We start from the raw sequence: 14294 nt of genomic DNA on the forward strand, positions 1-14294 counted from the left end.
AGAAAGAGAGAGAGAGAGAGAGCGAGAGAGAGCGAGAGAGCGAGAGCGAGAGAGAGAGAGTCATGTTGTCCCTCTTCAAAACATCAATCTCAGAGAGGGGCAGTAAAGCAGTAAAAAGAGACCAACAGTTAGATCTTCATCAGTACACAAAGCCAAGTCCATTGAATTTTAATGACGTGTGATTTTTTTTTTACGTGCAAAGAGGATTAATAAGGGAGATAAAGCATTGTGGGAATTAGCTGTAAGAAAGATACACTGTGGAGACTTTGAGTCACCAGGCATAGTGTTTGTGTGTGTTTTATTGTATCCAGGCAAAAGGAACTCAGATTTTCCATCCTTCCAGCTTGAGGCAGAATTTTCCTGAACCCAAGCCAGGAAAATTTGTGGGGCTTGGCAAATGGTTTCTGGGACGCCCATTTGGCCTGATTCTATGTCAGAGTACTTTATTTAACCCCACAGCTCACATAGAGATCTCTCTCTTCTGTTTGAAATGCTTATTGTAAGGTGAGCACTCACACTTTAAGGAAAATCACCATGCATACGTAACCCCCCCCCCCCCCACACCACACACACACACACACACACACACAACACCACAAGCAATAGCTGCATCACAACATTTTTCCTTTCATATATATATTGTCTTTCTTACTTGTACCTTTCCTAGTACTATCCCTGCGAAAGCTCCAGTTGCTTTTCTCAGTCTGGTTTTGAGGAGGAGAGGGAGGCTTGCTCACACTACTGAGCTTTCATGAACCCTTGTGTGAACGTGTAATCAGCATGTCCTTTTGTTAGTAGGAGTGGGTGGGCCTTATACATCCAGAACGTTCTAAATGTTTATTTTGCATCTGTCCGTGGAGCAGAATACATCCCTGGAGCTCCCAGATATAAACCCTAATGCTCAGCGTTACAAGGGAAAAAAGACATTTTCCAAAATAAATCAAGTGCTGACATAAGTATCTTGTTTTCATGTCAAAAATGTGCCACGATACCCCTATACTTTTCTACTGTATATAACTACGGACACATATCTATTCATCTTAAAGGGCTTTCCACTGTAAAGAGGCACTAGTGTTACACTGTGCTATTGTTTACTGGACTGAAGGGGAAATCCAGGAAATTAAGTTTGCTTATGAAATAAAAAAAAAAAGAAAACAATGCTGAACTGAGCAACCCAATTTATCAATAAAACTTGAGTGAGTGAAGGTTGAGTGACCTTGACTAACGGTGACACTACATTTAGGCATTAGAAGTATGGGAATGTGTGGAGACAGATCATTCTTGAAAACAAAATCATATAAAGGAACAATAGTCCCATGAACGAAATAATTGCCAGCCAATAATAACAATAATTGGCAAAGCAGAAAAATATATTACAGCTGAGTACTAGTGCTGCACATTCAAACACATGTAGACATGAATAGAGACAAACACACACAAACACACACAAACACACACAAACACACACAAACACATGTAGACATGAATGGACACAAACACATACAAACACACACAAACACACACAAACACACACAAACACACACAAACACATGTAGACATGAATGGACACAAACACATACAAACACACACAAACACACACAAACACACACAAACACATGTAGACATGAATGGACGCAAACACACACAAACATAAACAAACTATTCAACTGAGTCAGGGGCCACGGAGGACGTGGTATTTGTTGTGACGCGTTTGGAACAACATTTATAGTGTTTGTGTGTGTTTGTGTGTGTTTGTGTGTGTGTGTGTGTTTGTGTGTGTTTGTGTGTGTTTGTGTGTGTGTGTTTGTGTGTGTTTGTGTGTGTGTGTGTGTTTGTGTGTGTTTGTGTGTGTTTGTGTGTGTGTTTGTGTGTGTTTGTGTGTGTTTGTGTGTGTGTTTGTGTCCATCCATGTCTACATGTGTTTGTGTGTGTTTGTGTGTGTTTGTGTGTGTTTGTGTGTTATTCCAAGTTATCATGAGAGTTACCAGAGAGTTCCCATGTGTGTTTGAGGTGGTAGTGGTGGTGTCAGACAAATCATCAGCTAAGATCACCCATCTGGGAATAAATGCATGAATTTATAAACCTTCTGACCTGAACTGGAAACTATTTCTCTCCACAGGAATCAACGCACACAATGGGACAACCCCTGGGGCTCATTTTGGGTGTACATGCTCATGTACGACATGCTCATGTACGACGATAACTGTGCTGAGCAGTCCTTTATGGTGCCAGTGCGGTTAGTGCGTCATTTCCTGTTCATTTATCTCTGGCAAAATCTGTGTCTTTTTATAAGTGTTTTGTAACTTGTAAAATGTATTTATTTAACATTAATGTAACATTTATTTATTTACTTACTTATCTGTGTCTCTTTACAAGTGTTTGTAACCCCCCACCCCCCAGCAGCTTAGTTTGACGATGACCGTGCTGAGTAGTCCTTTACGGTGCCAGTGCGGTTAGTACGTTTATTTTATTTTATTTATTTATCTCTAGAAAATCTGTGTGTTTTTTACAAGTGTTTGTAAACCCCCCCCCCCCCCTTTTCTTTCCTACTGTGAGGCGCATTGTGTTACTTCCTTGTATGAAATGCGCCGTACAAATAAAGTTTGATTTGATTTGATTTGATTTGATGTACCACTTCATATGGGAATGTCCAGGCTTAGGCTATGGCAATCAGTAAATGTGACTTAATACATCTGCATTTATGAAATGTATTCAATATTTCAAAAGGTACCAATATTTTTTTCATATATTTGTTGGTTCATATTGCAGGTGTGGTGCCAACCACAATTGCTTCTAGGTTATAGGCTATAACTTCACAATCAGTAATGTTGCTATGGTTACCAGTTAACTCCACAATCAGTAATGTTGCTAAGGTTACCAGTTAACTCCACAATCAGTAATGTTGCTTTGGTTACCAGTTAACTCCACAATCAGTAATGTTGATGTACCAGTTAACCCCACAATCAGTAATGTTGCTATGGTTACCAGTTAACTCCACAGCCAGTAATGTTGCTAAGGTTACCAGTTAACTCCACATTAAGTAATGTTGCTAAGGTTACCAGTTAAACTCCACAATCAGTAATGTTGCTTTGGTTACCAGTTAACCCCACAATCAGTAATGTTGCTATGGTTACCAGTTAACTCCACAATCCGTAATGTTGATGTACCAGTTAACTCCACATTAAGTAATGTTGCTAAGGTTACCAGTTAACTCCACAATCAGTAATGTTGCTATGGTTACCAGTTAACTCCACAATCAGTAATGTTGCTTTGGTTACCAGTTAACCCCACAATCAGTAATGTTGCTATGGTTACCAGTTAACTCCACAATCCGTAATGTTGATGTACCAGTTAACTCCACATTAAGTAATGTTGCTATGGTTACCAGTTAACTCCACAATCAGTAATGTTGCTATGGTTACCAGTTAACTCCACAATCAGTAATGTTGCTAAGGTTACCAGTTAACGCCACAATCAGTAATGTTGCTATGGTTACCAGTTAACTCCACAATCAGTAATGTTGCTAAGGTTACCAGTTAACTCCAGACTCCCAACAACTGATGATAGCTTTTCGAACAGCGTGTTTACATTTCCACATTCCAGTTTTCCTTTTTTTCCTACAGCAGACACATTCCGAGGGGGTTGGCCTGGCCCCCCATATATCAGTGCAATCACTACTGTACCATCAGCACACAAGGCTGAGCATCAACGTTCAAATGGAGTCACACAGGGAGGCACGGGGCAATAGATATCTGCCAGGACACAGCATAGGCTCACAAAACCTCATCTCAGGAGGGAGGAGGGGTTTATTTTTTTCCAAATATACTGGTTGACACATGTTATCTCTATCACTGAAGATTACTTCACCTCAAGTGACATCCGTGAGAAGGGAACATAAAGCCTCACCACACTTTTTCTGTACGATTATAGGCACTGGTATGAAGACAGAGTGCTGTTACTATGAGCTGACTGGTTTTAGGCTTTCAGCAGTGAAAGTTAAAATCACTAGCCAGGTTTCTGTCGGGGGTTCGTAAAACATTATAAAGTGTATAGACATTATAAAGTGTATAGACATTATAAAGTGTATACTTATTAAACATTATAAAGTGTACACTTATTAAACATTATAAAGTGTACACTTATTAAACATTATAAAGTGTACACTTATTAAACATTATAAAGTGTATACTTATTAAACATTATAAAGTGTACACTTATTAGGACCATCTTGTCAGAAATGTCATGGCTGTTAAGTGTCTGGGGGAAAAGTTTGCGTAACGGAAACATCTACAGGATCTGAGCATGTTTTTCCTTTATCAAGCAGGAAGCCTTCCACATTGTTAATTTGTGAAGAAAGGGCACTCTTGCTCCCTGGCCACTGATGTGCGAGAGATTAACAAATGCACAGGGCGAAAGACCTCTGATCATTGCTCTCGTTATTTTGAATGCCTTGATGTTATGTGTTATGTTATGTGTAGTACTTACTGTGTTTGTATGTTTTTATGTTTACTGTATGCACCTATACATCAGAACAAATTCCAGGTAGGCAATAAATACTATTCTGATTCTGATTCTGATTCTGATTGATGGTACTAAGATTTAGACCTGTTCTGAAATTGTTTCAAAGCTTAAACTAAAATCCAGCTTGGGTTGCCCTTACTTGTTAGGTATTTCTTCAGACAAGTATGTGAGTTTCCCTTCTATGTTTGAGTAGCTTCCGTCTTCCATACGAGACGTTCTTTCACACTGTGGTGAAGACTTGCAAAAGTATGTTTGAATAGAATAGAATAGAATAGAAAAGCCTTTATTGTCATTGTATTTATACAACGAAATTTTGAGTGCTTCTCCTGTTGGTGTGACGAGGGACAACATATAACACAACAACAACATATAACATAACAATACTACAACTATCCAAAAACAGTAGGAACAGCCCCCCCAAAAATATATATATACATTAAGAGTAGAACAAAGTGCGGTGGCATAGACTAAAGTACTTCAATAAATACATCAATTAATACAGCTTTGTTTATGCACATGTGTAAGGTGACTGAGATGGTATGTGACTGGTAGTCAATAAAGTGCTTAGTGTTTAGTGCATGTCAGTTTGGGGTTGAATTGTAATTATTTTGAGTAGCTAGATGACGGTGATCAACACTAAGTGTTTGAGCTCCGGACAGCCATGAAGAAGACCCTTTACAACGGATCCCAGGTACAGCATGCAGCGCACACACACAAACACACACAAACACACACAAACACATGTAGACATGAATGGACACAAACACACACAAACACACACACACACACACAAACACACACAAACACACACAGCATGCAGCGCGTGTTGTAGCTGTCGCCAGCCAGTTGTGAACTCATCACAACTAAAGACATATCAAATTCCCAATATCAATACATCTGGGCTACAGACAGCGCATGTTGTACTGTGAAGGAAGGCCTTCCGGATCCTACGAACTCTACCCATTCACTTTGACTCTCTTTCTTCCCCTCCTAGTCTAGACTATCTTCGTCGTGGGATGCTGCTGTAGTCTCTCCACCTGATCTACACACACACACACACACACACACACACACACACACACACACACACACACACACACACACACACACACACACACACACACACACACACACACACACACACACACACACACACACACTCCTAGTCTAGACTATCTTTGCTGTGGGATGCTGTTGTAGTCTCTCCACCTGACCTACACACACACACACACACACACACACACACACACACTCCTAGTCTAGACTATCTCCGCTGTGGGATGCTGCTGTAGTCTCTCCACCTGACCTACCTGCAGAAACCCTCGGCCTACACTTACCCACCCCCATCACACTGTCACACACTTTTTACAGCTCTGCGGCTGCTACGACTGACAGATTTCTTTTCTTTTTGTAGTGGGAGCATTTCATTTATTCATCCCTATCGGGATGTAAAAAGGAATTCAAGACATACAACAAGAAATACATTGCGTACCCTGCCTTTAATAACTGGTCTTTCTCAGATGAATTATTGATATTTCTAGTAGAGAAAATGCAGCCTACTTTCAGCTTCAAAAGATGCTGCCACTGTCTATGAGAACGTGAGGAAGTTTAGTTTGGCTGGAGTTGATGCAAAGCAAGACTACTAAAAGTCATGTTACCAGGTGACATCCAACGACAGTTTCATTAGCAATAAATGCCCTCGTCGTTAGCTAAATATGATTTACAACTTCCTCTACACATGACATTCTGACATTATAGGCTCACACCTTCCCCTATTTTGATCGGTATTAGGAAAACTGAGATTTTAAGGTAGGCCTATGTATTTTTATCAGCACATGAAAGTGAAGCGCTGTTATTCTAGCAAAAAAAAAAAAAAACACCTTGGCATATAGCGACTATCTTAATAAATAAAACTAATGTTTTCGACACAGCCAAAACCTTTCCGTAAGCTTTCCATTTCGAGTTGTAGGCTATTACTGTAATGCTAGGCTGTCCCGAGCTACAGTACAAATACACTGAGCCGCCAGTGTTAGTTTGTGTAGATGAGTTGCCCCATTCCCCACGCCTCCCACGAAATTTCCTCTGTAAATCGTAGTGTTAGGTCGAACAGCTCATCTGGTTGCTCTTCGTGAGCTGGGACAGCATGACTGGCGGACTCAAGGGCAACATACCAGAAGAGGTAGGACCTAATTCTAACTTTTAACGTTTACCTTTACTTTCTACAGTTAGCCTACGTTATAGAATATTGTTTTTTATAAACGAATGCTGCATTTATCTCCCGAGTCTTTATGAGGGACAACCGTCTTTATTTGACGATATTCTGATACTATTCTAAATCATTATAATCTGCAGCCTACCACTTTTGAGGAACTTTATCTTCTATTTCTGTGCACAGCTCAGCAGTATTCTCGTTTTTCTAGCCCAGTTGCAGTGCCTACCATTTTAGCCAAATTGGAAGTAGGCTACTTTAATCTGACACACTGGTTACAGCGAATTCCCAGCAGATTTGGTTAATGTGGGCTATTGTTTTAGTGGAGGCTATCTAAATCAAACCGTATGTGTGGTCAGATTAACATTTCCAATTATTCTGAAAAAAAATGTGGCGTTATTTCAGTGAAAGTTTTCACTGGGATAAACAGGCGGCTGGCTCCCCTGGTGGCGAGGCTATATTTGGAGGGGTGTGGTACCTCCGCCTAAACTATGTTTTTTCAAACTTTCCTACAGTAGGGAAAATGCAAAGAGGATCTTAAATTGCACAAAAGCGGTAGGCAACCTTTTCATCATTCTTCATATTCATTTGGTTGTTTCCATTTGATTTTCAGGAGTATATTCAGGCACCCTTCATCAGAAAACAAGGAAACATATACAAACCAAATAACAAAGACATGGACAACGACAGCATCCTTGAGAAAACGGCGCTGGACGTTCATACGAAGGAAATCGATTTGGTAAATCGGGATCCCAACCATATAAATGACGAAGTTGTAAAGGTAAGGACAGTTTTGTCACAACGAGCAGATTATACTGTAACCATTACATGTATATTAAAGTAAAACTCCCGGACTTGCCAACAGAAAATATACCAGTAGTTTATTTAGCAACTTTAACAACTGCCTTTGGAATGAAACCAACTATGTAAATCTAAGGGCTTGGTGAAAATGCATTTGTGTGTATTCTGATCCTCTGGTTCAGGACTTGTTTTACATATTTAAATACAGGGCGTCATGTGAGTCAAAATCAGTGCAGTGTGAGGCATGGGACTCTTTCCTTACAAAATAATAATAATGAGGCAATTTTCTGCGATTTAACACATATCCTGCTGTTCTGATTATTGCAAATGAAACTACTACTGCCTTCTGGTGAATTGATACATCATTTGTTATATACCGTATAGCAAGGGTCTGGAACTCATTTTCACTGAAGCCTGTTTCAGCACATTTCTACTTCGCCAAGAGCCAAATATAGGCAGGAAAGGGAAGGGTAAACTGGGAAGTCTTCATAATATTTTGCTAGCTTATTCAAGAACATTAGATTTCACTTAGATTTTTTTGGCAATTGTAGTATTACCTTTATGACAAATTAGTGAATACAATTCATTTTCAGCAGATGCTTAATATCTCCTTTGCTTAAAATCCAGTGCATTACATTTGATGGTTTTATGTTGTATAATTGGTAATAATCCCTTTTTGGTCCTCGCTGCTAGTCAAAAACTGCTCACAATAGGAACTGGGTTTGTGCGTGTATATGAGAGAGAGTGTGAGTATGTGAGAGAGACAGAGACACGGAGAGAGAGAATGATTACTTTTGTCAGATTTCATATCAGTGTAATTAACAGCCAAGAATAAAGAAATAGCTCACCAGCTGATGACAAGGTTGGTGTGCCACCCTAGCTGCAAAGATACAGTCAGGTACACCAGCTGTCATTCTAATTAGAAGTGCCTGCTAACATTGTGCTGCTGGGCATTACAGTACAGTTCTCTAGAAAACTCAGACACTCATCTCTCACCATTTGTTTCTTGTTTAAATGTTTCTTTGAAAGCATGTTGACAGGGAATGTAGCTAGCTAGCTAACATAGCGATAGGGTAGCACTGACAGGTCTGGTCTGGGCACACATGTTAGTTGTGGGAGATCATGACTGCACGGAGCTAGTTCTTGCAGTTGGAAGATTGAAAACTTGAAAAAAACCTGTAAGCTCTGAATTTACGGGCCATATGTTTGACATCCCTGCCTTATAGTACAATTCAAATTATGCAAGATGACTCGGTACTAGCACAATGCTGAATCATCTTAACAACAAACATTCATACTACCTGGAACCAGCTAGCATTAGCAGTGGAACTAAGCCTGACTTTAGCCAGCAACATAGCATCAGAGGCCCTTAACCGAGGCTAGAAAGCAACAGATGACAAACGTATTTGTCAGTTTTATCGTTAAGGATATTCAGCCTCTGTCATCAATATAGTTAGACGGACAGTTTTTTTTTGGTTTCTAACCAAACTACACTATTCCATTTACATTTTCATTTAGTCATTTAGCAGACGCTTTTATCCAAAGCGACTTACAAGGATGTATACACATTTTACATTTACACTGATGGCACACTGCACATCAGGAGCAATTAGGGGTTCAGTGTCTTGCTCAAGGACGCTTCGACAGGGAATCGAACTAGCAACCTTCTGATTAATAAACGACTTCTTTACCCCCTGTACCACTGCCGCCCCCTATTCCATCTCACACTGGCCTGTGGAGCCCCATCGCCTGTCAGTACAAGACACTGAAATCAACCGGAACGTTCCATAGACAGGTTTCCCTCACTGCTGACCTGTGGACATCATGCACAATTGACGCTTACATCACAGTGAACTGCACATTACAGACGATTGGGAGAGGAAATCTCGATTGTTGTGCACAAGCCCGCTATCAGAGAGGAGGCACACTGCTCCAAACAGAAATGAGAGTACGGGGCATACGTCCATCTTTTGGCACTGCATCACGACACTGTAAGCAGCATGAGCTTGGCATTGGAGATTTGCGAACCTCATTTCAGTTGCACTGGACAGTGGACGCAACCGCTCACTGAAGCTATAGCTGTCGAGGCGCGACTTGACTTACCAGCGATAGCAAACAGTCTGCTTGGGTGGAGAACTTCAGCTCATAAGGTAGGGGCCAGTCTGGGGCGGCAGTGGTACAGTAGGTAGAGAAGTCGTTTAGTAATCAGAAGGTTGCTAGTTCGATTCCCTGTCGAAGCGTCCTTGAGCAAGACACTGAACCCCTAATTGCTCCTGATGTGCAGTGTGCCATCAGTGTAAATGTACAATGTGTATACATTGTAAGTCGCACATATATAAGTCGCTTTGGATAAAAGCGTCTACTAAATGTAAATGTGACGAGTCATCTCCATCGCTCAGCACTTCTACCTTGAACAACTCGGCGTCAAGGAGAAAGAAAAAACTCCAAAATGACTGCCACTCATTGGAACTCAACGTTTGACTGAAGAATGACTGTGTGAACAATAAATTGGTGCAAGCTGTTCTGGCTGACGAGACCGAGACCAAGCCACAGACTCGCCATGTTTGGATCCTAAGAGCTTCACGCGTGTGTGTGTGTGTGTGTGTGTGTTTAGAGCCTAAGAGCCTCACGCGTGTGTGTGTGTTCAGTTCCATGTTTGGATCCTAAGAGCATCACGCGTGTGTGTTTGGATCCTAAGAGCATCACGCGCGCGTGTGTGTTCAGTTCCATGTTTGGATCCTAAGAGCATCACTCGTGTGTGTGTGTGTTTGGATCCTAAGAGCATCACGCGTGTGTGTGTGTGTGTGTTTGGAGTCTAAGAGCATCACGCGTGTGTGTGTGTGTGTGTTTGGAGTCTAAGAGCATCACTTGTGTGTGTGTTTGGAGTCTAAGAGCATCACTCGTGTGTGTGTGTGTGTGTGTGTGTGTGTGTTTGGAGCCTAAGAGCATCACTCGTGTGTGTGTGTTTGGAGTCTAAGAGCATCACTTGTGTGTGTGTGTGTGTGTGTTTGGAGTCTAAGAGCGACACTCGTGTGTGTGTGTGTTTGGATCCTAAGAGCATCACTCGTGTGTGTGTGTGTGTGTGTGTGTGTGTGTGTTTGGATCCTAAGAGCATCACTCGTGTGTGTGTGTGTGTGTGTGTTTGGAGTCTAAGAGCATCACTCGTGTGTGTGTGTGTGTTTGGAGTCTAAGAGCATCACGCGTGTGTTTGTGTGTGTGTGTGTGTTTGGATCCTAAGAGCATCACGCGTGTGTGTGTGTGTGTGTGTGTGTGTGTTCAGTTCCATGGCAAACTGTAGATGAGGAATGCCAAATTTCATGAGAATCAGTTAAAGACCTCCGACTAGTTCTTTTGACTTTTGACTTGATTTTTAGAGTAGAAGACCAGTGAAGCAAAGAAGCTTTGAGTTCATGACTTGAACTTTGACTATGGATGGGTGTGAACTACTGTGTGTCAGCGCCACCTTGAGGTCCGTATGTGTTTGTTTTTTTGTGTCTTGAGTAGTGGGTGCTACTTCCAACCTAACTGCAAAAGTTTGATAGTTTGTTTAGAACTTTAGATTTTTGCTGCACAAACACTCGCAGCAGAGACAAATCAGAACAAGTATAATAATAAGAAGAAGAAAAACAACAGGTTTGCTGCTTGGACCTCAAATCAATAGGGTTGTTCTGGGTCCAGGCAGATTTGCAACAGTTGCAAAGACCAGGTGGGATTAGAAGTGGTTCAGTGGCTTCAGCAGGAGAAAGACCAGGTGGGATTAGAAGTGGTTGAGTGGCTTCAGCAGGAGAAAGACCAGGTGGGATTAGAAGTGGTTCAGTGGCTTCAGCAGGAGAAAGACCAGGTGGGATTAGAAGTGGTTCAGTGGCTTCAGCAGGAGAAAGACCAGGTGGGATTAGAAGTGGTTGAGTGGCTTCAGCAGGAGAAAGACCAGGTGGGATTGTGGGAAATATAAAAAATTACAATCAAACGGGCTGAATGATTTGTACATTGTAGTGTAAAAAGTTATTGACATACAGAAAATGTACTTGTTAAGAGTGCCCCCTATATACAAGATTTTGCGAAATTTAATTTCATGAAGATCAACCATTCAAAAATGCAAATATGGATTACTGCAATTTGATTGGCCGTTGGCAGCCACTTGGTACCAATTGGTACTTCATGCTTCCTCTCAGCATAAGTGGGCCTAGTACAACCACACCGAAATTTGAAATGTATAGTTTAAATGGCTGTTGAGATATTGTTACAGTTCTAGCGCCCCCTATGGACAGAGTGTGGCATGAGCCCGAAGAATGTTGTAGTGACTGACTGTACCGAGTTTCATGAGTTTCACAAGATATTGGCCCAGTCAAAAGGGGCCACACCCCAAAGTTATTTCACCAACTTTTTACCAGCATGGTCTAGAGATGAGATGAGTTTATTTTGTCCTGCCTTTTTTCGTGGAATTGAAATAGAATATTTTTGGGGTGAAAATTCACAGTTAAAGACCTATTTGATTTGGTAAATGATAAGGAATCAAAGAAGAGGTTTTGTTCTGACCCATTTCGTAGTTTTGTAAGAGTCCGATGAACAACCTAAATGTAACGCTGACATCGGGTGAAATACAGATTTTAATTAATGGTTTGACAAGAAATAATACACAATGTTTTCATGAAATCCCACGAGGCTCCGATTGATTTAAATGGGGCTTTTCTTCTGCATAAATCCTCTAATGGTTTGGATTAGGCCAATACAGTATGACGCATGAATAACAGCCAGATATGTAAACTTCATTGAAAATTGAAGATAGGAGAGTTGGACCTGGAGATTGGGGGATGTATGGTTTGGGCAGTGGGGAAATTTAGAGGTTGAATATTGAATGTCTGACTTTAATCAGCTGATTTTCTTGTTAAAACCTTGGGGTTTTAAATAGAGCCAACAAACCTTCAAAGTACTCTTCAGGTGTTAAAACTTCTTTGTTCATCTCTCACTGTACTTTCCCAAAACGCCCCGGATATGGTATGTGCTGCTGTCTCTGTCTAACTAAACTTACTAAACAATTACCTTTTATTTGTCCCCCACAGGTAGAGTTTGAAGATGTCATCGCAGAGCCGGCAGGGACCTACAGCTTCGACGGCGTGTGGAAAGCGAGCTTCACCACATTCACAGTCACCAAGTACTGGTGCTACCGGCTGCTGACGGCGCTCGTCGGCATCCCCCTGGCGCTCGTGTGGGGCATCTTCTTCGCCATCCTGTCGTTTGTGCACATCTGGGCGGTGGTGCCCTGTGTCAAGAGTTACCTGATTGAGATCCAGTGTGTGAGCCGCGTCTACTCCATCTGTGTGCACACCTTCCTTGACCCCTTGTTCGAGGCCATGGGCAAGTGCTTCGGGGGCATACGAGTGTCCTCCACCAAAGTAGTGTAAAAAAAAGGAAGGATGTAGGGGGTTTGAAATGGAGTGGAATTACAGCAAGAAATACTTCACTAAAGAAAACACCAGCTGTGCAAGAGATCAATGACATTTTAAAGATTGTTTTTGTTGTTGTTGTATGTTTTTGCATTTAATGGACAGTTGTGTGAGCTGTTCTGCTTTAACCATAAAAAAAACACCACCTCTTCAACTCTTCTTTACGAGCTTTTTATGTTAGCCTGCTTTTAAAAGTGTGTATATCACATCCGAAGGTCACCGCACTGCCCTCAGCCTAGTCCTGCTGACTTTACCAGAATAACACACCATGCATTCTTTGACTTCAGACACGAGACGTTTCTCATCAATTAAAGAGGGGGCTAATGACGCCAAGAAAATAAACAACCTGATTACTGACCATGAAGGAGGGATTTAAATGTTTTTCTTTCCACAAATTAGGGTCAAGTCATATAATCATAATCGCATGATAGGTAGGTGTGTGACAGAGTTTCAGCTGGGAGTAAGATAATGCCACTGTCACAGTTACTGACGTTCAGCACTGATTTCCAGGCGTAGCCTTTGTTCGTGTAATCACAGTGTGTCTGTGAAAGTATGTCGTCTGTGAAAGTGAGCCCACAGATCCCCTGCAGAGTAATGGGGGGGGGGGGGGCATGTGTTGTGTTGATTTATAGCTCAATTGGACTTTCCATGTTTATATATCTTTAACTGCTGTTTTCAGGATATGCTGTATCATTATATTATATTTCAAAAATAACACAAGTCCTTTCATGTTTATTATTTCCATATATAAAAGCAGATCACATTAAAATGTATGTAATCAAATGGGTTTCTTTTCTGTTGTACCACTGTTTGACATTGAAGTATATAGGTAAACGTTAGTACCTCAATGCCATGTCCCAAGTGCTCTAAGACTCCAGGTGGGTTAAAAAGGTCTGTGCCAAGCAACCTTTAAGACACGAGTCTACCAACCAGTGCCTTATTGACTTTACTGACTTTATCGATATTGATCTTTTTTAGAACTAAAGTATCTACAGTGGGTACATATAATTACATTCTTAACACATGTACACTTTTATTTCTCTGTAACAAGAACGATCCAATCCCTTAATAAAACACAACACCAGATCTGGGGCATCTGCCGCCTGTCGGACCCTTTCAGTCTGCGCTGAGAGTAGGAGCTATGCACATGTCTTCGTTGTTTTCATCTTTAATAGGATGTAATGTCAATCAATCAATTCAATTCAATCTTATATAGCGCTTCTCTATATACCCGAAGTCGCTTTACAGAGTCCAGAGTCCAGTAGTCATTCATACATACACAGTCATACCGGTGGTGGTAAGCTACCTCAGTAGCCACA

At 41.2% G+C, this 14294-nt stretch overlaps 1 protein-coding gene across 1 annotated transcript; it reads left to right on the forward strand.

Moving 5' to 3' along the window:
* Positions 1 to 6543: 6543 nt before the first annotated feature.
* On the forward strand, positions 6544 to 13758 carry cav1 (caveolin 1). Its single transcript, XM_012839011.3, has 3 exons — positions 6544 to 6700; positions 7344 to 7511; positions 12592 to 13758. Exons 1-3 carry the CDS (start codon positions 6665 to 6667, stop codon positions 12931 to 12933), a joined length of 546 nt encoding a protein of 181 aa, XP_012694465.1. The 5' UTR covers positions 6544 to 6664; the 3' UTR covers positions 12934 to 13758.
* Positions 13759 to 14294: the final 536 nt, after the last annotated feature.

The sequence above is a fragment of the Clupea harengus genome, chromosome 3 (assembly GCF_900700415.2).
Source record: "Clupea harengus chromosome 3, Ch_v2.0.2, whole genome shotgun sequence".
In the NCBI taxonomy this organism is placed as follows: Eukaryota; Metazoa; Chordata; class Actinopteri; order Clupeiformes; family Clupeidae; genus Clupea; species Clupea harengus.

Coding starts and splice junctions, on each gene's coding strand:
- cav1 (XM_012839011.3), top strand. CDS start 6,665: ATGACTGGCGGACTCAAGGGCAACATACCAGAAGAG. Junction 6,701..7,343: donor AGGGCAACATACCAGAAGAG/GTAGGACCTAAT, acceptor TTTGATTTTCAG/GAGTATATTCAGGCACCCTT. Junction 7,512..12,591: donor TAAATGACGAAGTTGTAAAG/GTAAGGACAGTT, acceptor TGTCCCCCACAG/GTAGAGTTTGAAGATGTCAT.